This window comes from Bolinopsis microptera, chromosome 4, assembly GCF_026151205.1.
Source record: "Bolinopsis microptera isolate Bmic1 chromosome 4, MBARI_Bmic_1.0, whole genome shotgun sequence".
Lineage (NCBI taxonomy): Eukaryota > Metazoa > Ctenophora > Tentaculata > Lobata > Bolinopsidae > Bolinopsis > Bolinopsis microptera.
The window spans coordinates 1,693,722-1,719,106 of record NC_087075.1 but is presented as its reverse complement, the minus strand read 5'-3'; the positions used below and the strand labels follow the sequence as shown (position 1 = coordinate 1,719,106).

The window sequence follows — 25,385 nt, the reverse complement described above, 5'->3', positions numbered from 1 at the left end:
TCTGATAGCTCGTAACTCTAGTTATATTACCAGGAGATCTACTGTACGTGATAGCTCGTAACTCTAGTTATATTACCAGGAGATCTACTGTATCTGATAGCTCGTAACTCTAGTTATATTACCAGGAGATCTACTGTATCTGATAGCTCGTAACTCTAGTTATATTACCAGGAGATCTACTGTATCTGATAGCTCGTAACTCTAGTTATATTACCAGGAGATCTACTGTATCTGATAGCTCGTAACTCTAGTTATATTACCAGGAGATCTACTGTACGTGATAGTAACTCTAGTTATATTACCAGGAGATCTACTGTACGTGATAGCTCGTAACTCTAGTTATATTACCAGGAGATCTACTGTATCTGATAGCTCGTAACTCTAGTTATATTACCAGGAGATCTACTGTATCTGATAGCTCGTAACTCTAGTTATATTACCAGGAGATCTACTGTATCTGATAGCTCGTAACTCTAGTTATATTACCAGGAGATCTACTGTATCTGATAGCTCGTAACTCTAGTTATATTACCAGGAGATCTACTGTACGTGATAGCTCGTAACTCTAGTTATATTACCAGGAGATCTACTGTATCTGATAGCTCGTAACTCTAGTTATATTACCAGGAGATCTACTGTATCTGATAGCTCGTAACTCTAGTTATATTACCAGGAGATCTACTGTACGTGATAGTAACTCTAGTTATATTACCAGGAGATCTACTGTACGTGATAGCTCGTAACTCTAGTTATATTACCAGGAGATCTACTGTATCTGATAGCTCGTAACTCTAGTTATATTACCAGGAGATCTACTGTATCTGATAGCTCGTAACTCTAGTTATATTACCAGGAGATCTACTGTACGTGATAGTAACTCTAGTTATATTACCAGGAGATCTACTGTACGTGATAGCTCGTAACTCTAGTTATATTACCAGGAGATCTACTGTACGTGATAGCTCGTAACTCTAATTATATTACCAGGAGATCTACTGTACGTGATAGCTCGTAACTCTAATTATATTACCAGGAGATCTACTGTACGTGATAGCTCGTAACTCTAGTTGTATACCAGGAGATCTACTGTACGTGATAGCTCGTAACTCTAGTTATATTACCAGGAGATCTACTGTACGTGATAGCTCGTAACTCTAATTATATTACCAGGAGATCTACTGTACGTGATAGCTCGTAACTCTAGTTGTATTACCAGGAGATCTACTGTACGTGATAGCTCGTAACTCTAGTTATATTACCAGGAGATCTACTGTACGTGATAGCTCGTAACTCTAGTTATATTACCAGGAGATCTACTGTACGTGATAGCTCGTAACTCTAGTTATATTACCAGGAGATCTACTGTACGTGATAGCTCGTAACTCTAGTTATATTACCAGCAGATCTACTGTACGTGATAGCTCGTAACTCTAGTCGTATTACCAGCAGATCTACTGTACGTGATAGCTCGTAACTCTAGTTATATTACCAGGAGATCTACTGTACGTGATAGCTCGTAACTCTAGTTATATTACCAGGAGATCTACTGTACGTGATAGCTCGTAACTCTAGTTATATTACCAGGAGATCTACTGTACGTGATAGCTCGTAACTCTAGTTATATTACCAGGAGATCTACTGTACGTGATAGCTCGTAACTCTAGTTATATACCAGGAGATCTACTGTACGTGATAGCTCGTAACTCTAGTTATATTACCAGGAGATCTACTGTACGTGATAGCTCATAACTCTAGTTATATTACCAGGAGATCTACTGTACGTGATAGCTCGTAACTCTAGTTATATTACCAGGAGATCTACTGTACGTGATAGCTCGTAACTCTTGTTATATTACCAGGAGATCTACTGTACGTGATAGCTCGTAACTCTAGTTATATTACCAGGAGATCTACTGTACGTGATAGCTCGTAACTCTAGTTATATTACCAGGAGATCTACTGTACGTGATAGCTCGTAACTCTAGTTATATTACCAGGAGATCTACTGTACCGTGATAGCTCGTAACTCTAGTTATATTACCAGGAGATCTACTGTATCTGATAGCTCGTAACTCTAGTTATATTACCAGGAGATCTACTGTATCTGATAGCTCGTAACTCTAGTTATATTACCAGGAGATCTACTGTACGTGATAGCTCGTAACTCTAGTTATATTACCAGGAGATCTACTGTATCTGATAGCTCGTAACTCTAGTTATATTACCAGGAGATCTACTGTATCTGATAGCTCGTAACTCTAGTTATATTACCAGGAGATCTACTGTACGTGATAGCTCGTAACTCTAGTTATATTACCAGGAGATCTACTGTACGTGATAGCTCGTAACTCTAGTTATATTACCAGGAGATCTACTGTATCTGATAGCTCGTAACTCTAGTTATATTACCAGGAGATCTACTGTATCTGATAGCTCGTAACTCTAGTTATATTACCAGGAGATCTACTGTACGTGATAGCTCGTAACTCTAGTTATATTACCAGGAGATCTACTGTATCGTGATAGCTCGTAACTCTAGTTATATTACCAGGAGATCTACTGTATCTGATAGCTCGTAACTCTAGTTATATTACCAGGAGATCTACTGTATCTGATAGCTCGTAACTCTAGTTGTATTACCAGGAGATCTACTGTACGTGATAGCTCGTAACTCTAGTTATATTACCAGGAGATCTACTGTATCTGATAGCTCGTAACTCTAGTTATATTACCAGGAGATCTACTGTACGTGATAGCTCGTAACTCTAGTTATATTACCAGGAGATCTACTGTACGTGATAGCTCGTAACTCTAGTTATATTACCAGGAGATCTACTGTATCTGATAGCTCGTAACTCTAGTTATATTACCAGGAGATCTACTGTACGTGATAGCTCGTAACTCTAGTTGTATTACCAGGAGATCTACTGTATCTGATAGCTCGTAACTCTAGTTATATTACCAGGAGATCTACTCTACGTGATAGCTTGTAACTCTAGTTATATTACCAGGAGATCTACTGTATCTGATAGCTCGTAACTCTAGTTATATTACCAGGAGATCTACTGTACGTGATAGCTCGTAACTCTAGTTATATTACCAGGAGATCTACTGTACGTGATAGCTCGTAACTCTAGTTATATTACCAGGAGATCTACTGTACGTGATAGCTCGTAACTCTAGTTATATTACCAGGAGATCTACTGTACGTGATAGCTCGTAACTCTAGTTATATTACCAGGAGATCTACTGTACGTGATAGCTCGTAACTCTAGTTATATTACCAGGAGATCTACTGTACGTGATAGACTCCTCCGATGTAGTGACTTTGAACAAGTACACAGGAGAGAAGGTTGGAACGCTCACTGTACAGTTTGAGAGTATGTTAACTGGTATTAAGGTGGTGCACAAAGATCAGCGTCCTAAAGGGTAAATATCACTCGGTTATCTGCAAGGCTTTATAATTTTTATTTATATTAGATCATAATTCCGTTAAACAAACTTTTTCTTCTCAAATTCAAACAAATCTTTTATATATAATTAAAAAGTAATATGTGTAATTAATATCTTATACATATTACAATTGTACCCAGTTACTACAAAACGTCACATCTCAGGATACTAGAAAGGTCGTGTGCGAGTGACACTAAAATGCTTTCTTGTCCTGTGTCTGGAGGAACTATAACTAGAGTCACTGCTACCATCCTTACCTCACCCCATATCAGGTAACTTACCTCTTATCCACTAACTAGAGTCACTGCTACCATCCTTACCTCACCCCATATCAGGTAACTTACCTCTTATCCACTAACTAGAGTCACTGCTACCATCCTTACCTCACCCCATATCAGGTAACTTACCTCTTATCCACTAACTAGAGTCACTGCTACCATCCTTACCTCACCCCATATCAGGTAACCTGAAGCCTCACTAGTTTTTAGGTTCGCAAATTTATAAGTTGACTTATTCAAGTTCCTCCGCAAATTATTTGAGTAATATTTGAGTAATATTATCAGATGGTACCAGATATTATCTCGTTTGTGACTGATCACTTCATGTTTGTAACTGATCACTTCATGTTTGTAACTGATCACTTCATGTTTGTAACTGATCACTTCATGTTTGTAACTGATCACTTCATGCTTGTAACTGATCTCTTCATGTTTGTAACTGATCTCTTCATGTTTGTAACTGATCACTTCATGTTTGTAACTGATCACTTCATGCTTGTAACTGATCTCTTCATGTTTGTAACTGATCTCTTCATGTTTGTAACTGATCACTTCATGCTTGAAACTGATCTCTCTTTTTGCAGCACGTGCGGAACTGGTACGAGCACGTGCACAGAAGACATCACAGGACAGATCAGTACAATGTGTGTTGGGGCGTCTACCTGTAATATCACACTAAATGGAAGTGTGGGAGAGTGCACTGGTGCCCCAGGACAGGTAGCTAATATTTGTTACTTTCTTTCCATAGCATTAATAACAAGTCCTTCTAGCTATTAGTGCTATTAGCTAGTCCTGCTAGCAAAGGAAAAGTAGAAAATTCCCGGGGGGGGGGGGGGGGGGGGGGGGGCAACCATATTAAAGTATATCCCCGGGTCAAAATCGGGGAAAAATCTACATTTTAATATACTTTAATATACCTAGCTTCTTTGTTAAATTAAGAGTGGCTACTAAGGGGTTATTAGGCGGTCACTAGCCAGCTACTAGCAACACAAATGCTAGTAGTCACTAAAATTAAAAGTAGCTACTAGGCGGTCACTAGCTGGAACTTCAAAAGTGGTCACTGGCCGGCTGATGGCTATTTACTAGCTATTAGGCGGTGGCCGATGACTAAGCGGGTTGTGGGGAAACAAAAAGCAGATGAACTGGCGAAGCTTGGCACAACCAGTGAATGTGGGTCCATTTTCAAGTTTTCAATTTCACAATCTTCATCAAACGCCTGATCAACGACAAAGTCACCAGACTGCATCAGGAAACTGTGGTTAACTGATGGTACCAGACACACCAAAACGACACTCGGCTGCAAACACGTCAACATCATCAAAAACCTTAACACTACACTTAGCAACAACAGACAAAATTACAGAACTGCAGTGCACCTTATCACGGGACATTGTGGCCTTCAAAAACACCTTCACTTCATTGGCAAATCAAGCATCAGTGCTTGTCCTATGTGCGGTGTCTCACACTTTCTCGGTCAGTGCCCGGCTATCGCCCAAATAAGGGGGCAATATTTCCAGGACCTCTCAGTCAATGAAATATTTGACAACCAGCATATCACCACTACTGTCAATTTCCCAAACCGCACCTAACGCCTAATTGTGCCCAAGGAGCTCGACCAGAAAGACCGATGTGAGAATTAGAGACTATTCGTATGTTGTCTTAGTTCATCTTTCTATCCTCTCGTGGGCCATCCAGGCCCAGCCTCTCTTAAAGAAAATCTAAAAAAATGAGTGGTCTGTAGCTAGCTAGATATAATATCCATCAATCGTACAGGGCAGCCGCGCCCATATCTCGTCCCTTTTTGGCCCAATTATGCAGAACCACCTAAAAATGCTCAAAACCAGGGGTGTAGGAAGCGGGGGAGCAGGGGGGCCATCGCCACCCCCCCCCCCCCATGAAATCTGGGCAAGGGGCCAAAAAGGGCCAACTTTTTAATTTAGGTTTCTAAAAATTTTTGGGAAAAAAAATGTTCGGGTTTTTTTTACTGAAAATTTTTTAATTCAAAAATTTTCAAAGTCAAAAATTTTCTTGAAAAAGTTTTCTTGAAAACTACTTTTGCTCATGTTTCATGCTACCCTGATCATTCTGAGCCGAAAATATTTTTCTCACGAAGCGCCAAAAAATTAAGTCTGTGGCGAAGCACCAAAAAATATTTAGAATTTGCACCCCCCCCCCCCCCCCCCCCCCCCCCCCCCCATGAAGAAAATCATTCCTACACCCCTGCCCAAAACCCGCTTTAAGGTGCTCTACTTGTAGCTAGTGGTCCCCTGAACTTGTATTTGAATTTTCATCGAGACTGGACAAAAATGGCTAAATTATGAATCAAAAACCATATGCCCATATTTGGGAATATGCACCAAATTTGATATATTTTGGCCCATAAATTGGTCAAGTATCAATATCTTTGAACAAGACTAACTTTGCATGAAAGGCAAATCTAATCTATACATTATAGGCCTTTAAAGAAATGAAACGGCCAAAGTTTGAATCGAGATTCGAGATAATATAGGTATATTAAAGTATATTAAAGTATATTAAAATATATTAAAGTATATATTAAAGTATATCCCCGGACCAAAATGTTTAAAATGTTTAAAATGTAAAGATCTAAACAAGATGTTGTAGGTGCTGGAAGTAGTTTGGGAGTGTGATAACGGTAACACAGCATGTGATAGAGCCGGTTACTGTGACAACGGACTCTGTATCGCAGACTCAGTCTCCAACACTCCTCACTGTCTGTGTGATGAGATGTTATCTTTCAATGAGACTACTGGTCTTTGTTTCCGTGAGTATTTATATATCCCCCCTTCTTAGTGTGGTGCCCCATTGTGCCCCCGCCCCCCTTCTTAGTGTGGTACCCCACTTCTTAGTGTGGTGCCCCACTTCTTAGTGTGGTGCCCCACTATGCCCCCCTTCTTAGTGTGGTGCCCCACTATGTCCCCCCTTCTTAGTGTGGTGCCCCATTGTGCCCCCGCCCCCCCCCCCCTTCTTAGTGTGGTGCCCCACTATGTCCCCCCTTCTTAGTGTGGTGCCCCACTATGTCCCCCCTTCTTAGTGTGGTGCCCCACTTCTTAGTGTGGTGCCCCACTATGCCCCCCTTCTTAGTGTGGTGCCCCACTATGTCCCCCCTTCTTAGTGTGGTGCCCCATTGTGCCCCCGCCCCCCCCCCCTTCTTAGTGTGGTGCCCCACTATGTCCCCCCTTCTTAGTGTGGTGCCCCACTATGTCCCCCCTTCTTAGTGTGGTGCCCCACTATGTCCCCCCTTCTTAGTGTGGTACATCACTATGTCCCCCCTTCTTAGTGTGGTGCCCCACTATATCCCCCCTTCTTAGTGTGGTGCCCCACTATGTCCCCCCTTCTTAGTGTAGTGCCCCACTATGTCCCCCCTTCTTAGTGTGGTGCCCCACTGTGCCCCACCCCTTCCCATCATCCCTTAATGCTAACTTAACACTAACTCCATAGGTATGATATTATGATAACAGTTCCTATAAACCCTACCTAGTATCCCCCCCCCCCCCCCCAGTTCTAATCTACATAATATTTCAGATGAGGACTACGAGGTAGTAATATCACTGTACGGTAGACTAGCTAGATACTACTCAGAGGACAAGATATCTGCTACCATCGAGGTAGTGATTCTACTTTCTGTCTACACTATAAAATATCATACTTGTATACTTCGATAGGACTTAACACCATATTGAGCTTGCACCTTCTTCTATACCAAGAGGGAGGTATTCTGACAACTGCTTTTCAATATAATCTCTTATCTCATTCTCTTATCTCAACTGCTTATCAATATAATCTCTTATCTCATTCTCTTATCTCAACTGCTTATCAATATAATCTCTTATCTCATTCTCTTATCTCAACTGCTTATCAATATAATGTCTTATCTCATTTTTGCTAACCTCTCTTTCCAGGGCCTTAACGTGCTGCCAGGGAGAGCCGGAGGGTTCAGCCTCATAGCTGCACGTGCAAATAACGTGTACTGGTGGAATAACGTCACACGTGCACTTTACAGCGACACGACACTATCTGATGAGGATGCTGCCACAGTTATTGCTGGTTAGATACAAGATATTATTATTATTACTTATTTGTGATTGATATTCTGCAGAGATTGGTATTCTGCAGAGATTGGAATTCTGCAGAGATTGGTATTCTGCAGAGATTGGTATTCTGCAGAGATTGGTATTCTGCAGAGATTGGAATTCTGCAGAGATTGGTATTCTGCAGAGATTGGAATTCTGCAGAGATTGGTATTCTGCAGAGATTGGTATTCTGCAGAGATTGGTATTCTGCAGAGATTGGTATTCTGCAGAGATTGGTATTCTGCAGAGATTGGTAATCTGCAGAGATTGATATTCTGCAGAGATTGGTATTCTGCAGAGATTGGTATTCTGCAGAGATTGGTATTCTGCAGAGATTGGTATTCTGCAGAGATTGGTATTCTGCAGAGATTGATATTCTGCAGAGATTGGTAATCTGCAGAGATTGGTATTCTGCAGAGATTGGTATTCTGCAGAGATTGGTATTCTGCAGAGATTGGTATTCTGCAGAGATTGGTATTCTGCAGAGATTGGTATTCTGCAGAGATTGGTATTCTGCAGAGATTGGTATTCTGCAGAGATTGGTATTCTGCAGAGATTGGAATTCTGCAGAGATTGGTATTCTGCAGAGATTGGTATTCTGCAGAGATTGGTATTCTGCAGAGATTGGTATTCTGCAGAGATTGGTATTCTGCAGAGATTGGTATTCTGCAGAGATTGGTAATCTGCAGAGATTGATATTCTGTAGAGATTGATATTCTGCAGAGATTGGTATTCTGCAGAGATTGGTATTCTGCAGAGATTGGTATTCTGCAGAGATTGGTATTCTGCAGAGATTGGTATTCTGCAGAGATTGGTAATCTGCAGAGATTGGTATTCTGCAGAGATTGGAATTCTGCAGAGATTGGTATTCTGCAGAGATTGGTATTCTGCAGAGATTGGTATTCTGCAGAGATTGGTATTCTGCAGAGATTGGTATTCTGCAGAGATTGGTATCAGAAAGGGAGTCTAAAGATCCCTACTCAGTACTCCTTAGTTTGCTGCCCAATGATTTGTCATAATAAAACGTGTTGGAAATCATAGACAAAGTAACAGTAGACCCAGAAAATATTTTCTATTTGAAATTATCTAACACGTTATATTATCTAACACGTGACATTATTATCTAACACGTGACATTATTATCTAACACGTGACATTATTATCGAACACGTGACATTATTATCGAACACGTGACATTATTATCGAACACGTGACATTATTATCTAACACGTGACATTATTATCGAACACGTGACATTATAATCTAACACGTGACATTATTATCTAACACGTGACTTTACCCAGAGAACGTGTCTGTCAGCTCGGTGGAGGTGGACACCTCAGGTCAGGTCTGGGTGGTGACGTCACCTTCAGGTGGTGATTCCTACAACACAATCCAAGTTTACATGCCTGGATACCACGCTACCATCTACACCAGTCCTGGTAAGGAAATGTTTATCCGCTTTTTCATCACAACTTATCTAAGTTTTCTTACCGTTCATGACACAACAAGTTGGATAACACGACTATTTAGTATTTACACACCATAACTAGTAACATGACCAGGCTCGACTCTGTCACATTTGCGGTTGGCTCCCTCTCTCGGACTCATGTTCTTTGTAGAACACACCCCAGATCAACTGGTCGTGAAGAAAAAGAACATGGAATATGGCTTAGCTGCTGACACGGTGGGTAGTATATTCTGACACTACTTTCTATCCCACCCTGGGTGTATCAGTGCAATTACACAGTGGGCCAGAATAGGGGGGCAGGCTATATTAGACATGTTAGTACCATCCAAATATGTCTGAAAGGTGTTCTGTAGACTGCTTGACCAAAAAATAAGACTCAAACAATTTAAAAGACCTACGGTAACTACACAATAACTCGAGAAAATTGGAATTTTACATATGGTTGATTATTTTAGCTACAAACTACTAAAAATTCATAATTCTTACTCGAAGCCATAACAATCAGTATTTGAAGCTTTACCTTTTCTATAAGCCATAGGGTAGTATTCTATACTTTAATAACCTTTCTATCTTATAGATTGTATCAATATAATGGCCGGTTATAAGTAAATTGTATGCCTTATGGCTAGCCCAAAAACAGTCAGTTAAGCGCAATTGCTAAATAACGCATTATAGTGAATAACTCACAGATTTCCACACAAAGCTGATGGATTTATCTAGTTATATGTGTTAGGATCCTACTAAGTTTATAGGTATACTATGTGATTGCCATATTGCGGCAGATATTACCAAGCATTGTTGGTCTGGAAGACTAAAATTTGCCAGATTATTCTAGAAATGGGACAAAATCAGATCTTGGGTTCTGCAAGAGTATTCTGCTAATTATTCAGAATATGCTATTATGAGGTTGTTTTCCATAGATTAGATTTCTGCAGAGTTGGTATTTGCGAGATGTGAATCAAATTGGATTCTCAGATTATTTACAGTTGTAATCAAATTTATTTGAAGTGGATCTCAAGAATGTATTAAGAGTATTGTTATCATGCAAAGAGTAAAATCCATATACTCCAATTTTTGAGACATCAATTGCATAATATTCGTTGGAAATCAGCAGTAACGTTAGACCCAACAATAATTTTCTATGAATTTCTAGAACGTTTTTTCATTCTGTGGAACAGTGAATTTTCGAACAGTGATATTAAATTATCTAAACGGACATATAGAACACTACATTATTATGACCTACATATAGCCGTGCCACATTGCAATTATCGACATCGTAAGTTTTAGTTCCGGGCTTGATTATGCACTAGTTTACTTTATCCGTTGGTTGTCTGTACTCGGAGGGAACCTCCAGTAGTCGTTATCACTTCAGGGTAATGCCTAAACTCCAGGTCTGAGTGTAGGGAAAGCGAGTTTAACCGTGGTAGAAGTTACCTGAACGTGTTTTTCAAGCAATTATCTAAGTTTGCTTAAACTCATTACAATGATGTTGGATATACCTTTTTAGTATTAAACATAACTAAAACAGCCAGGTTGTATTCCGGCACTTTAGCGGCTCCCTTCTCGACTCACTGTTTTGTAAAAGTTGTCTAAAATAACAAATTCTTAGGCGACGTGGGTGAATTTGACACTATTTCGTAACGTCCTTATCTTCAATATGACATCTATGTAATTTGGAGCTGTTTGGCACTTGTTAAATTATTATTTTGGTTACTGATTTTTGCCCCCCCAATAATCGTAACATGAAAATGACTAGTACTAGGTCTGAGTGTGAAGGTTACTGGTTCCCTATGCAAGTTTCTATTACATTAAGTTACTGTAAAACCATGCAGTTACTAGGTTAGTATGTATTACTTAGTTAAAACATTCTAGATACAGTTCTTTATTTATACTCGGACATGCTAGGTTACCTGAGTTTACATGCTTGTTAATAATTTACCTTGCATAAAGTTACTGGTAACTAGCTATTTAAAAGGGGATTATTTATGCTGTTACTTAAATTTTACTATTTTCCCCAAAAATTCAATTGAAAGGTTTAAACTAACATCTGTTACTAGGTTATAGCTAAGTTACTCGGTTCCTCTAGTTACTAGGACATCAGTTACTAGGTTACTATGCTAGTTACTAGGTTACTAAGCTAGTTACTAGGTTACTATGCTAGTTACCACTAGTTACCTCAGATATTCACACAACGCAATGTTACTAGGTTTCTATGCTAGTGACTAGGTTACTAAGCTAGTTACTAGGTTACTATGCTAGTTACTAGGTTGCTATGCTAGTTACTAGGTTACTATGCTAGTTACTAGGTTACCATGCTAGTTACCAGGTTTCTATGCTAGTTACTAGGTTACTATGCTAGTTACCACTAGTTACCTCAGATATTCACACAACGCAATGGAGGCTCCATAAACTGTATGGCAGTCGATAAAGTAGATAACAAACTGTACGTTGTGCAGAGTTTCGGTGTTATCAAAGTGCTCGACTTCGAAGGTAAGATATGATTTAGCTCTTGTCATACTCAGTAGCTTAACAGATCTACCGAACTACTCAAATAAACTCAGAGGTTCAGACTTCAAATTGTTTTAGTTGGAACTCAGCCAAATGTTGGAATTGAAAATGATTTCAAAATATCGGCCGGTAGAACCCTTGTCAATTTGAGAGAAATTGCTAATTTTACAGTTCTAACTTGTCAGGAAGAGAGATCGACCACATCAGCACTTCAACAATAACCAACTCTACCATTTCCTCCATCACCATCCCCCAAAAGTTAGTGTGCTCGATTATTTGTGAAATAGCTTACCTTACTCGGGAATATTATAGCGGGTTAATTTATTACTGGGAAGATTAATGACCGGGAAAAATATGGCGGAATTTTCCAAAATCCACCACTTTATCCCAGTCATAATATTCCCGAGTAAAGTACTGTCCTGTAGCTCTCCCTTGCTTTCGTAAGTAGTCACTAGATAGTGAGTTAAATAATTTAAAATAGTAGTTTCACCCACTAGAGAGTGCTAAATTACAGGTTTGTAGTGTTAGGGACAAGTGAGGGTGTGTATCGGATAAGAAAGACAGGTGACCTTGTAAAGGCCCTGTTTAAAAGTGCTAACGGGTCCCCTCTCACTGTGCAGCTTGCTGTTGCTGCTTCAAATCAAGGTATGTTATCAGAATGGGTGTTATAGTACTTTAAAGTCTTCTTATTAGTGGTGGTTTGTAATATACTAACCTTCCCCTCGTTAATGTCACAACTCGATTGCTTGTTTAAGGGGGGGGGGGGAGGGGGTTCCCCCCTTAAGCTTGCTGTTGCTGCTTCAAATCAAGGTATTAATGCTTTTCATTCATACAAAATTATAACGAATTCTTCATTTTGTGGCGTCTTTCTTGTATCTAATACGACAGAAAATTTATGGAATGAACAAGTAAAGAGAAGATTTCAATAATTCGCTCCCATTTCTTAACGATTTTCTGCTATCGCTATATGATAGTCGTAACTCACGCATTCAGGTTAATGTCACAACTCGATTGCTTGTTTAAGGGATGGGGGGGGGGGGGGAGGTTCCCCCTTAAACCCTAGTACTTCAGTAGGGTGCAGTACTACATCCTAAACGTACATAATGCTTCATTGAGTGTAATATTGAACATTTACTAACCAATTCTACAAATGTTCTCACCTCTCATTCTACAATCAGAAGAGTTGGCGGCGTGCCAGAAGTGTCCCTACTTCTGTATCCCTGGTGAGGCGGCCACTGTGTCCTGTCTCTGTCCTGATGGTTACCCTCAAGATCCCCTTACTAACGGATGCAGTGAGTGTTACCATGACAACTTGTTATCCGTGCTGCTATCAGACAAGATAAACAGTAATCGTTTCTAATATCTCAAATTTTATCTTATCTTGAAATGGTAGACCGCAGCTCATATTTTCCTTGTGTATGGTAGATACCAGCTAATATTTCCTTGTGTATAGTAGATACCAGCTTACCTTATATACCTTATCTTACCTTATCATTACAGACGGGTTATGTATGGTAGATAACGGAGGCTGTAGTCACGTGTGCAATGTTACTGTTACTGATGCTCAACAGGGAGTTTCTTGCTCCTGTCACTCGGGTTACTTCCTCGCTGCCAACGGCAAGGACTGTATCGGTTAGTTATCACTAGTTACCACTAGTTACCACTGGTTACCACTGTTTTTATAGCAACTATCATTTATGAATTCACAAAAAAAGACTTTATGGTAAATGGTTAACTAATAGATTACGATTACTTCTCGGAGTAACGAAAGAATTGTCCCAGAGTCAGAAGATTTCCTACTGGTACGTGTGGATGGTAATCTCTACAACTACAAGACTGACAGTACCTCGGAGAGTGGCCAGCCTGTTCCTATACTTCTGGTACGTTTCATTAGTTTCCTGCTGAAACTTAAATCAGGATAAACCGAAGTAAAATTTTGAATAAGATTGTAAATTCTTTAACAACTTAATTTTAGAAACCCAAACATTCCGGTTCCGGCGCCCTTTTACCAGTCCCTGTCCCGGCCAAAACAAACGGTCCCGGTCGATACATAAAAAAATGAAAAATTGTAGTGTAAAATAGTCAAGCCCAAGGTGTCCGGGTACATCGGTTTTCATAGATTTCATAGATTTCATAGATTTTGTAGATTTCGTAGATTTCATAGATTTCATAGATTTCATAGATTTCATAGATTTCATAGATTTCATAGATTTCATAGATTTCATAGATTTCATAGATTTCATAGATTTCATAGATTTTGGGACGGATTTTTGATATAATAGAAACATCAGATTTTCAGATTTTTCAACAAAAAAAACCAAAAATTGCTTTAAAAAATAGGACAAAAAGGGTAAAAACAACAGAATTTTCGCCAGCGGGGACCTCGAGCAGAATATTAAACCTTGCTTCGCTCGAATGGAAATATTCATAGATTTCATAGATCTTTTCTGAGTTTCATAGATTTCATAGATTTCATTATCAAAATCACCTGGACACCCTGTGTAATGGTTATAATAATTGTAGTAGTGTTAATTTTGACATCTAACTTTGCTTGGTATCCCAATTTGCACACACTTTCATTTCAGGGGTTGTCACATTTTGACCTTGACTATGATCGAAGGGACACATTCTGGTACAGCACAGTTAAGGAAGCTATTGTCAGAGGCAATTCCTCCAGAAACGATATAATCCACAAAGGTTGGTGGTAACCGCATCATATTATCGAACTTATTATAGTGAAATAGTGATCTTTATTACAGTGAAATAGTGAAATAGTGAAATAGTGAAATAGTGAAATAGTGAAGTATTAGCCACTAAAACACCTAACATTTGTTGTGATTTCAGATCCTAATGTGACTGACGTGACGAGTATAGCGTACGACTGGGCTGCTGACAATGTTTACTTCATCGAGGGCTCTGCAAGATCAAGAATTGGTAAAGTTTACGTAAAGTTTACGTATAAAAAGTTTAAATTTTATGTTTGTGGCCTGTGCCTCGCTGCAGGAATATTGCTTAGATATTACACCAGTTATAAATTTACACTTTAACTATGTATATCAATGTGTTCAGGTGTTGCTAGCAGTAAAAAAGCAGTGTCCAAGATTCTCATAACATTTGGACTGAACAGAGCCAGTTTTCTACAAGTTCATCCTAGTGCTGGGTAATACATTAGGCCATTCACTTGAAATTAAATATTTGATTCAGTGCGGTTATTTGTATTTCAACTAACTTATTAACAATGCGAGCTATATTGTTCTAATAAAAGTAAAACATTAAACCAGTTTCAAGTAAGTAATTATTAATTATAATACCCTTGTACTGCTAGATTGTTGGTGTACACTACATATAATGAGAAGTATGAGATAGAGATGGCTGATATTATTATTAAATATAATAATTATTATATAAATTAATAATTATTAAATATAATACTACTAGATTGTTGGTGTACACTACATATAACGGGGAGGAGTATGAGATAGAGATGGCTGATATTATTATTAAATATAATAATTACTTATTATATTTAATAATTATTAAATATAATACTGCTAGATTGTTGGTGTACACTACATATAACGGGGAGGAGTATGAGATAGAGATGGCTGATATTATTGTTAAATATAATAATTATTATATAAATTAATAATTATTAAATATAATACTGCTAGATTGTTGGTGTACACTACATATAATGGGGAGGAGTATGAGATAGAGATGGCTGATATTATTATTAAATATAATAATTATTATATAAATTAATAATTATTAAATATAATACTACTAGATTGTTGGTGTACACTACATATAACGGGGAGGAGTATGAGATAGAGGTGGCTGATATTATTGTTAAATATAATAATTATTATATAAATTAATAATTATTAAATATAATACTGCTAGATTGTTGGTGTACACTACATATAACGGGGAGGAGTATGAGATAGAGGTGGTTGATATTATTATTAAATATAATAATTATTATATAAATTAATAATTATTAAATATAATACTGCTAGATTGTTGGGGTACACTACATATAATGGGGAGGAGTATGAGATAGAGATGGTTGATATTATTATGAAATAAATAAATATAATAATTAATTATTATATAAATTAATAATTATTAAATATAATACTGCTAGATTGTTGGTGTACACTACATATAACGGGGAGGAGTATGAGATAGAGATGGCTGATCTGGACGGGGATAACAGGGTGTCATTGTACACTCTATCTGCTGAACCACAAGGCCTGGCTCTCGACACAGACACAAACAAGTCAGTCCTTATCTTATAATCTACATCATTTTATATGTTCTTCGCAAATTTAAAAGATATGTTTTCCATCTAAAATAGTCAATATGGATCAACATTTCCAATTTTTAAACAATCCTGATCTCCTTCGCAAGGTTATATTGGACGCTAGCTGACTCAACCCAAATCATGTCGGGTGATCTGAACAGGACTGACCCTGTCTCCTTCATGACTACTGTCTTCAACCCTACTAAAATAACTGCGTACGGTGACCACGTTATCTGGCTTGAAACTGACGGGTATTGTGATTTGATATCATTCTCAATTTATAGAAAAATTAGATAATCAAAGAATTGAGCATCACATATTCATGATACTCTGGCCTGAAATCCGTTCACTTATATTTGACACGTCTTAACAGTTGTATTTAATCTGATGGATTCGTGTAGTGTTTTTGAGTCTCATGATTTGATAGTTTTTTTATTCAAATTTCTGATTGTTTCTGAATAGACTCAGTGAAGACAGATTCTAATGGATTTTATTTATTTCCATTAGAATCTGTCTTCACTGAGTCTATTCAGAAACAATCAGAAATTTTAATAAAAAAAAGGTTGTATTTAATGCAAGTATTTCTCCGTATTCCACATTTGCAGGCGACTTTGGACGTTTAAACCCGCTGGAGGAGTAGTGAATATCAACATCGGCAATGTTGTCCAGGGTCAAAGCATTGACATCAAACTATACACCCCTCTAAAATTCGCAGGTACTAGTCGCTGTTCTGTTGGCAGTTTATCTATAGTATTTGTTTGTTTCCCATAATTCTTAAGAAATGAAGGAATGGATACGTGCAACACTGATCCTTACAACGGTTACCATAGTAACTCTGAACCCCCAACAGCTGGTAACGGTTGCGGGGGAGATAACAATGGGTGCGAAGAGTTCTGTTTCGGGAAACCAGACGAGAGCCCGGCTTGTGGCTGTGGGGGGACAGTTCCTCTCAGTACTGATCAGAAGAGTTGTGGAGCTGACCCTCTTCTTCTTGTTTCCGGTACCTAACAAACATAACAAGCATAACAAATATAAAAACAACATAACAAAAGAACTAACAACATAAAAAACAGCATAACAAACAACATAACAAACAACATAACAAACAACATAACAAACAACATAACACATAACATAACAAACAACATAAAAAACAGCATAACAAACAACATAACAACATAACAAAATAACAACATAACAACATAACAACATAACAACATAACAACATAACAACATAACAACATAACAACATAACAACATAACAACATAACAACATAACAACATAACTAACTAAAAGTTATGTTTTTTAGGAGTACCCATCGGGTTTATATTTTTTAAACTGATTATGATGTATGTAATAAATTACTTACGGGTAAATGCCTCACAGAATGGCTAGCCTCGCAGAATGGCCAAATTTGTAAATGTTTTTGTAACTAATTTTTTATATAAGACTGGTAGGTTTTGTGGATACCATATGAAACAAAAGTCTTCTGGCAACACTTCCTGTGGTGAAATCATTAACTAGGACCACATTTTCTGGCATAAATATGACTGTTTATGTAGAAATTTTGAGCACTGAAAAATTTGTTTTCAAATTTTTGAACTAAGTTTACATTTTGGTGAGAACATCTGGCACCAGTATGACAGAAGATGTTTAAAGAATATTATTCATCAAAGAAAACGAACATTGTTCATTATAGGAAGAAAAAAATGCTAAAATAGCTACACGCCTCACAAAATGGCCAAAATATGCCTCACAAAATTTGTTTTCAAATTTTTGAACTAAGTTTGCATTTTGGTGAGAATTTCTGGCACCAGTATGACAGAAGATGTTTAAAGAATAGTATTCATCAAACAAAACGAACAATGTTCAATATAGGAAGGAAAAAAATGCTAAAATGGCTAAACGCCTCACAAAATGGCCAAAATATGCCTCACAAAATGGCCAAAATTTAAAACTCCTTTTATTCAATGAAACAATAAGTCTAAAGTATTCACAAGCTATTTATCATACAGTAACACCCCAGATGGAGTGTTTTTACAGCCGAATGAAGGTTATAAATCATGAAATCAGGGAATATGAACAAAATGGCCATTTTTGGTGTAGGAAATTATGCCCTTTTTATTCAGTTCTAAGAAATTTCACCTATATGGGGGTGTTAACAAGGCATACTAATACCAGCAGCATGCCTGAAACAAGAGCCAAAGGTTTTAGAAAAATAAAATTTTCTCGTTTTCATTTTTTTTTGGCCATTTTGTGAGGCGTTTTTTCTTTTTTGTGAAATAATTTTTCACAGCTCAGTTTTTTCGTGAGTTTTAGGTTATTACCCCATTCCTTAATAGGTTTTCTAACAACGTGTGGAGATTTGGCCATTCTGTGAGGCATGTTTTTTTGGAGGAAGATTTTCCGGCCAATTTTTCTCAAAGAAAAAATGGTTATGAGATTAAATCAACCCCCGGGAAGAAAAATATGAGTGTCAACTTAGCTTCTTATGAGATAAAAACTGAAATAAAGTGTGTTTTGTGATTTTGAGAGACCTTCCTTTTTTTTGGCCATTCTGTGAGGCATATACCCGTAGAGACTTTGCAATTTAAATGCGATTAACTGTTGATTCGCTCTCTATGAAGTTAGCATGAAGTTAGCTCACCTGTATTAATTAACCTAACATTGTGAATTGAACAGGAACGAACAAGGTAATGGCTGTTAACATAAAAACCAGACAAGCTCGAGAAGTACTCAGTGGTCTTACTCAGGCTGTTATCGTGGATTACGACCTGCAGGTCAATATTTCTCTTTTCCTTTTCTTTAGGTTATAATATCCTTTGTTATTTGTCGAAATTTGTTTATGTTAATTATAAAGGATATTATGTTCTATGGACTGTGTTTCTGGAGTATCAATAACACATGAAATATTACCTCTTTTTAAATATTACCTCTTTTTAAATATTACCTCTTTTTCAAATCTTAACATTCTCTCAAACACAGGATCAGAAGTATTATTGGACGGATGTCAAGGACAACAAGATATACAGATCGGACATGACGGGGGAGAACAGAGAGGTTGTCGTTGAGAACGGACTTGTGGTCAGTATTGTAGAATATTTCCTTGTGTGTATGTTTACTTTAATTTGGCTTACAAAATAAATCAATCATCAATCAAGTACCTCCTTCCCCACCGCGTACTAACCTAGTAAATAACTGACTTTTAAAAATAAAATCCTTTTTTTACTAGACACCTGACGGAATGGCAGTTGACTGGATAAACAGAAATCTGTATTGGTCAGACTCGTACACCAGCAGGTTTGAAGTGGCCACCTTAGACGGAGAATATCGCCGATCTTTCTACATTGATCGTCTCAGCAAACCGAGGGGTAAGTGTTAATCACGGTAACAATTAGTTTATATTAGACCTTGTTGACATTTTTTCCGTTTCTGTATTACAGTATTAAAGAAAATAATAAAATTTAAAGACAATGAGGTGAAGTCTGTATAATCATAATATTTCCTTGCCTTTTATAAGCAAATACAATTGAATCGACCACAAAAAATAGTACATCATCTCTTCAATTGTAATTTGTACAAAATATTTAATTAAGTAATTAATTAAATAAGTAATTAATTAAATTATTTATTAATTAATTAATTAATTAATGATCAGGTATTTGCGTGGATCCCATAAATAGCTATCTCTACTGGGCTGACTGGGGAACTTTCCCGTTTATCGCGAAGATGGAGCTTGATGGAACTAGTAAGTAAACAATTACTGTAATTGTAAGTAAACAATTACTGTAATTGTAAGTAAACAATTACTGTAATTGTAAGTAAACAATTACTGTAATTGTAAGTAAACAATTACTGTAATTGTAAGTAAACAATTACTGTAATTGTAAGTAAACAATTACTGTAATTGTAAGTAAACAATTACTGTAATTGTAAGTAAAAAATTACTGTAATTGTAAGTAAAAAATTACTGTAATTGTAAGTAAACAATTACTGTAATTGTAAGTAAACAATTACTGGTATTATTGCACACGGATCTGTCTGTACTAGATTATGGTATTGTTTTTATTCCTTCTTCACTTCGACTAAGTTTCCAACTTAACCTCAACTCTCACACAGATATGGAGGTGTTAGCACAACAAGGACTTGCCTGGCCAAACAGTCTCAGTATTAACTTGGAGACTGGTCAGTTGATATGGGTTGATGCCAGCAGAGATCTTATCGGAATGATGAATGTTGATGGGACAGAAATGCAGGTAAATTCTCATTGAATTATCATTGTCAGATAAAATATTTTATCTCGAGGAGAGCAATATAAGTACTGTTCAATTATCTATATATATAAACTTATATATAAATTATCTATATATAAATCTAAAATGTTTTATTATAAGTCGTAATACGCGGGGCTAATTTTCTATTGATTTGCTGGAACTTACGAATTATTCCTCAGATTTTGTCCTCAACACACGTCGAACACCCCTTCTCGATCGACCAATATCTGGGGACCATATTCTGGAGCGACTGGTCAGTTTATCTTGATATCAAACATTAACTTAACACGTGCATCTCATCACGTGACACGTGCATCTCATCACGTGACACGTGCATCTCATCACGTGACACGTGCGACTCATCACGTGACACGTGCATCTCATCACGTGACACGTGTATCTCATCTGGTGACACGTGCATCTCATAACGTGACACGTGCATCTCATCACGTGACACGTGCATCTCATCACGTGACACGTGCATCTCATCCCGTGACAAGTGCATCTCATCACGTGACACGCGCATCTCATCACGTGACACGTGCATCTCATCACGTGACACGTGCATATCATTACGTGACACGTGCATCTCATCACGTGACACGTGCATCTCATCTGGTGACACGTGCATCTCATAACGTGACACGTGCATCTCATCACGTGACAAGTGCATCTCATCACGTGACACGTGCATCTCATCACGTGACACGTGCATCTCATCATGTGACAAGTGCATCTCATCACGTGACAAGTGCACTTCTATGACGTGTTATCCTCTTCAGGTATAAGAAGAGTGTGATGACATGGGATTACCCCGATGGAACTCCCGACATGTTCCTTCCTACTGAAGATGAGTTACAACACGGTATTAAAGTTGTGCACTCCTCCCGGCAACCAACAGGTAATATCACGGTATTAAAGTTGTGCACTCCTCCCGGCAACCAACAGGTAATATCACGGTATTAAAGTTGTGCACTCCTCCCGGCAACCAACAGGTAATAACACGGTATAAAAGTTGTGCACTCCTCCCGGCAACCAACAGGTAATAACACGGTATTAAAGTTGTGCACTCCTCCCGGCAACCAACAGGTAATATCACGGTATTAAAGTTGTGCACTCCTCCCGGCAACCAACAGGTAATATCACGGTATTAAAGTTGTGCACTCCTCCCGGCAACCAACAGGTAATATCACGGTATTAAAGTTGTGCACTACTCCCGGCAACCAACAGGTAATAACACGGTATTAAAGTTGTGCACTCCTCCCGGCAACCAACAGGTAATAACACGGTATTAAAGTTGTGCACTCCTCCCGGCAACCAACAGGTAATAACACGGTATTAAAGTTGTGCACTCCTCCCGGCAACCAACAGGTAATATCACGGTATTAAAGTTGTGCACTACTCCCGGCAACCAACAGGTAATATCACGGTATTAAAGTTGTGCACTCCTCCCGGCAACCAACAGGTAATATCACGGTATTAAAGTTGTGCACTCCTCCCGGCAACCAACTGGTAATAACACGGTATTAAAGTTGTGCACTCCTCCCGGCAACCAACAGGTAATATCACGGTATAAACGTTGTGCACTACTCCCGGCAACCAACAGGTAATATCACGGTATTAAAGTTGTGCACTACTCCCGGCAACCAACAGGTAATATCACGGTATTAAAGTTGTGCACTCCTCCCGGCAACCAACAGGTAATAACACGGTATTAAAGTTGTGCACTCCTCCCGGCAACCAACAGGTAATATCACGGTATTAAAGTTGTGCACTCCTCCCGGCAACCAACAGGTAATATCACGGTATTAAAGTTGTGCACTCCTCCCGGCAACCAACAGGTAATAACACGGTATTAAAGTTGTGCACTCCTCCCGGCAACCAACAGGTAATATCACGGTATTAAAGTTGTGCACTCCTCCCGGCAACCAACAGGTAATATCACGGTATTAAAGTTGTGCACTACTCCCGGCAACCAACAGGTAATATCACGGTATTAAAGTTGTGCACTCCTCCCGGCAACCAACAGGTAATATCACGGTATTAAAGTTGTGCACTCCTCCCGACAACCAACAGGTAATATCACGGTATTAAAGTTGTGCACTACTCCCGGCAACCAATAGGTAGTAACACGGTATTAAAGTTGTGCACTCCTCCCGGCAACCAACAGGTAATAACACGGTATTAAAGTTGTGCACTCCTCCCGGCAACCAACAGGTAATAACACGGTATTAAAGTTGTGCACTCCTCCCGGCAACCAACAGGTAATATCACGGTATTAAAGTTGTGCACTCCTCCCGGCAACCAACAGGTAATATCACGGTATTAAAGTTGTGCACTACTCCCGGCAACCAACAGGTAATAACACGGTATTAAAGTTGTGCACTCCTCCCGGCAACCAACAGGTAATAACACGGTATTAAAGTTGTGCACTACTCCCGGCAACCAACAGGTAATAACACGGTATTAAAGTTGTGCACTCCTCCCGGCAACCAACAGGTAATATCACGGTATTAAAGTTGTGCACTCCTCCCGGCAACCAACAGGTAATAACACGGTATTAAAGTTGTGCACTACTCCCGGCAACCAACAGGTAATATCACGGTATTAAAGTTGTGCACTCCTCCCGGCAACCAACAGGTAATATCACGGTATTAAAGTTGTGCACTCCTCCCGGCAACCAACAGGTAATATCACGGTATTAAAGTTGTGCACTCCTCCCGGCAACCAACAGGTAATATCACGGTATTAAAGTTGTGCACTCCTCCCGGCAACCAACAGGTAATATCACGGTATTAAAGTTTTGCACTCCTCCCGGCAACCAACAGGTAATATCACGGTATTAAAGTTGTGCACTCCTCCCGGCAACCAACAGGTAATAACACGGTATTAAAGTTGTGCACTCCTCCCGGCAACCAACAGGTAATATCACGGTATTAAAGTTGTGCACTCCTCCCGGCAACCAACAGGTAATATCACGGTATTAAAGTTGTGCACTCCTCCCGGCAACCAACAGGTAATAACACGGTATTAAAGTTGTGCACTCCTCCCGGCAACCAACAGGTAATAACACGGTATTAAAGTTGTGCACTACTCCCGGCAACCAACAGGTAATAACACGGTATTAAAGTTGTGCACTACTCCCGGCAACCAACAGGTAATATCACGGTATTAAAGTTGTGCACTCCTCCCGGCAACCAACAGGTAATATCACGGTATTAAAGTTGTGCACTACTCCCGGCAACCAACAGGTAATAACACGGTATTAAAGTTGTGCACTACTCCCGGCAACCAACAGGTAATAACACGGTATTAAAGTTGTGCACTCCTCCCGGCAACCAACAGGTAATAACACGGTATTAAAGTTGTGCACTCCTCCCGGCAACCAACAGGTAATATCACGGTATTAAAGTTGTGCACTCCTCCCGGCAACCAACAGGTAATAACACGGTATTAAAGTTGTGCACTCCTCCCGGCAACCAACAGGTAATATCACGGTATTAAAGTTGTGCACTCCTCCCGGCAACCAACAGGTAATATCACGGTATTAAAGTTGTGCACTCCTCCCGGCAACCAACAGGTAATAACACGGTATTAAAGTTGTGCACTCCTCCCGGCAACCAACAGGTAATAACACGGTATTAAAGTTGTGCACTCCTCCCGGCAACCAACAGGTAATATCACGGTATTAAAGTTGTGCACTCCTCCCGGCAACCAACAGGTAATAACACGGTATTAAAGTTGTGCACTACTCCCGGCAACCAACAGGTAATAACACGGTATTAAAGTTGTGCACTACTCCCGGCAACCAACAGGTAATATCACGGTATTAAAGTTGTGCACTCCTCCCGACAACCAACAGGTAATATCACGGTATTAAAGTTGTGCACTCCTCCCGGCAACCAACAGGTAATAACATCTTCCCCAGCTCCAGAGTCCAGACTCCTGATATTCCCAGCTTCTCAAATATACCCGCTCACAATCTACAAAACACCTTATCTTAAACCAGTATTATATATACGTACACTGCACAGGGTGTTTCTTAAAAAGTGTGACTATTATCCACTTTCATAACTTTTACTTTAAACAACACCAGGTATAAAGACAGGCTGCACCTCAAATAACGGAGGCTGCACACATCTGTGTTTTGCAAAACCAGACCTGACGAGAGTGTGCGGGTGTACTTCTCACTTTGTGCTCAACGAGGATGGGGTCACGTGCATTGGTTAGTTACAACTACAATCACAATTACAATTACAACTACAATTACAATTACAATTACAATTACAATTACAATTACGATCAGTTTCAATAATAACATGTTATTAGACCCAACTATCAACGAAACATCTCCCCGCAGAGCCAGATCACAGACTGCTCATAGCACGTGGTCAGGAATTATTGCACGTGGTACTGGACCCCACTGACGTCACCAACGTCCTTTCTCAAACCGTACTTCCTATTGGCAACGTTACCGGCATCGTCGCTTTCGACTTTCACATCGTTCAGAAACGGTATTAAATTTCGAGTTGCGCAACACTTTGATTTCTATTATCCATATTTCATTTATTACTCAACAAAATGAGACCTCGGCTGATATCTTTATCTCCTGGGAATTGAACCCTAAAATATGATACCCAATTTGTGACGTTATGACCCAACAAATTATCAATCATAAGCTAGTCATTACTCAATAAAAATCATTTGGAAATTGCTACCTTCATGAAATTGTGATTACATTATTGCGTATCCATTATCATAATATGATAACACACTTGAGGGAAAACCGTTTTCAAATTCTCCGGGTTTTAGGAATGTATAAATAAATAGTGATCTTATATCACAACTACTAGCAGGAACCCGTATATTAAAACTATTTAAAAGATTCATTTTTTTGAAATATTACAGTTGTTGACAGTCAAAGATCCCTTCAGGTTTCTGATGTAGGATAACAAGGGTAAACAAGCAAAATAAGAATAAAGATCAGAATTGTCGTT

The 25,385-nt window shown here is 38.7% G+C and overlaps 1 protein-coding gene across 1 annotated transcript in view; it reads left to right on the top strand.

Annotated features, from left to right (window-relative positions):
* Window positions 1-25,109, top strand: part of LOC134814512 (uncharacterized) — an 80,168-nt gene extending 55,059 nt beyond the window's left edge. Inside the window, exons 50-79 of the mRNA XM_063822664.1 lie at window positions 3,288-3,429; window positions 3,618-3,725; window positions 4,316-4,448; window positions 6,357-6,516; window positions 7,278-7,360; window positions 7,655-7,799; window positions 9,130-9,267; window positions 9,391-9,512; window positions 11,678-11,789; window positions 11,993-12,065; window positions 12,322-12,452; window positions 12,986-13,099; window positions 13,308-13,439; window positions 13,590-13,687; window positions 14,393-14,504; window positions 14,652-14,741; window positions 14,877-14,967; window positions 15,955-16,089; window positions 16,221-16,364; window positions 16,719-16,828; window positions 16,964-17,113; window positions 18,797-18,894; window positions 19,100-19,198; window positions 19,347-19,485; window positions 19,773-19,862; window positions 20,234-20,370; window positions 20,568-20,641; window positions 21,171-21,289; window positions 24,485-24,613; window positions 24,749-25,109. Of these exons, the coding sequence (XP_063678734.1) occupies window positions 3,288-3,429; window positions 3,618-3,725; window positions 4,316-4,448; window positions 6,357-6,516; window positions 7,278-7,360; window positions 7,655-7,799; window positions 9,130-9,267; window positions 9,391-9,512; window positions 11,678-11,789; window positions 11,993-12,065; window positions 12,322-12,452; window positions 12,986-13,099; window positions 13,308-13,439; window positions 13,590-13,687; window positions 14,393-14,504; window positions 14,652-14,741; window positions 14,877-14,967; window positions 15,955-16,089; window positions 16,221-16,364; window positions 16,719-16,828; window positions 16,964-17,113; window positions 18,797-18,894; window positions 19,100-19,198; window positions 19,347-19,485; window positions 19,773-19,862; window positions 20,234-20,370; window positions 20,568-20,641; window positions 21,171-21,289; window positions 24,485-24,613; window positions 24,749-24,909 (3,569 nt within the window). The 3' untranslated portion in view covers window positions 24,910-25,109. The remainder of the gene's footprint in view (window positions 1-3,287; window positions 3,430-3,617; window positions 3,726-4,315; window positions 4,449-6,356; window positions 6,517-7,277; window positions 7,361-7,654; window positions 7,800-9,129; window positions 9,268-9,390; window positions 9,513-11,677; window positions 11,790-11,992; window positions 12,066-12,321; window positions 12,453-12,985; window positions 13,100-13,307; window positions 13,440-13,589; window positions 13,688-14,392; window positions 14,505-14,651; window positions 14,742-14,876; window positions 14,968-15,954; window positions 16,090-16,220; window positions 16,365-16,718; window positions 16,829-16,963; window positions 17,114-18,796; window positions 18,895-19,099; window positions 19,199-19,346; window positions 19,486-19,772; window positions 19,863-20,233; window positions 20,371-20,567; window positions 20,642-21,170; window positions 21,290-24,484; window positions 24,614-24,748) is intronic.
* Window positions 25,110-25,385: the final 276 nt, after the last annotated feature.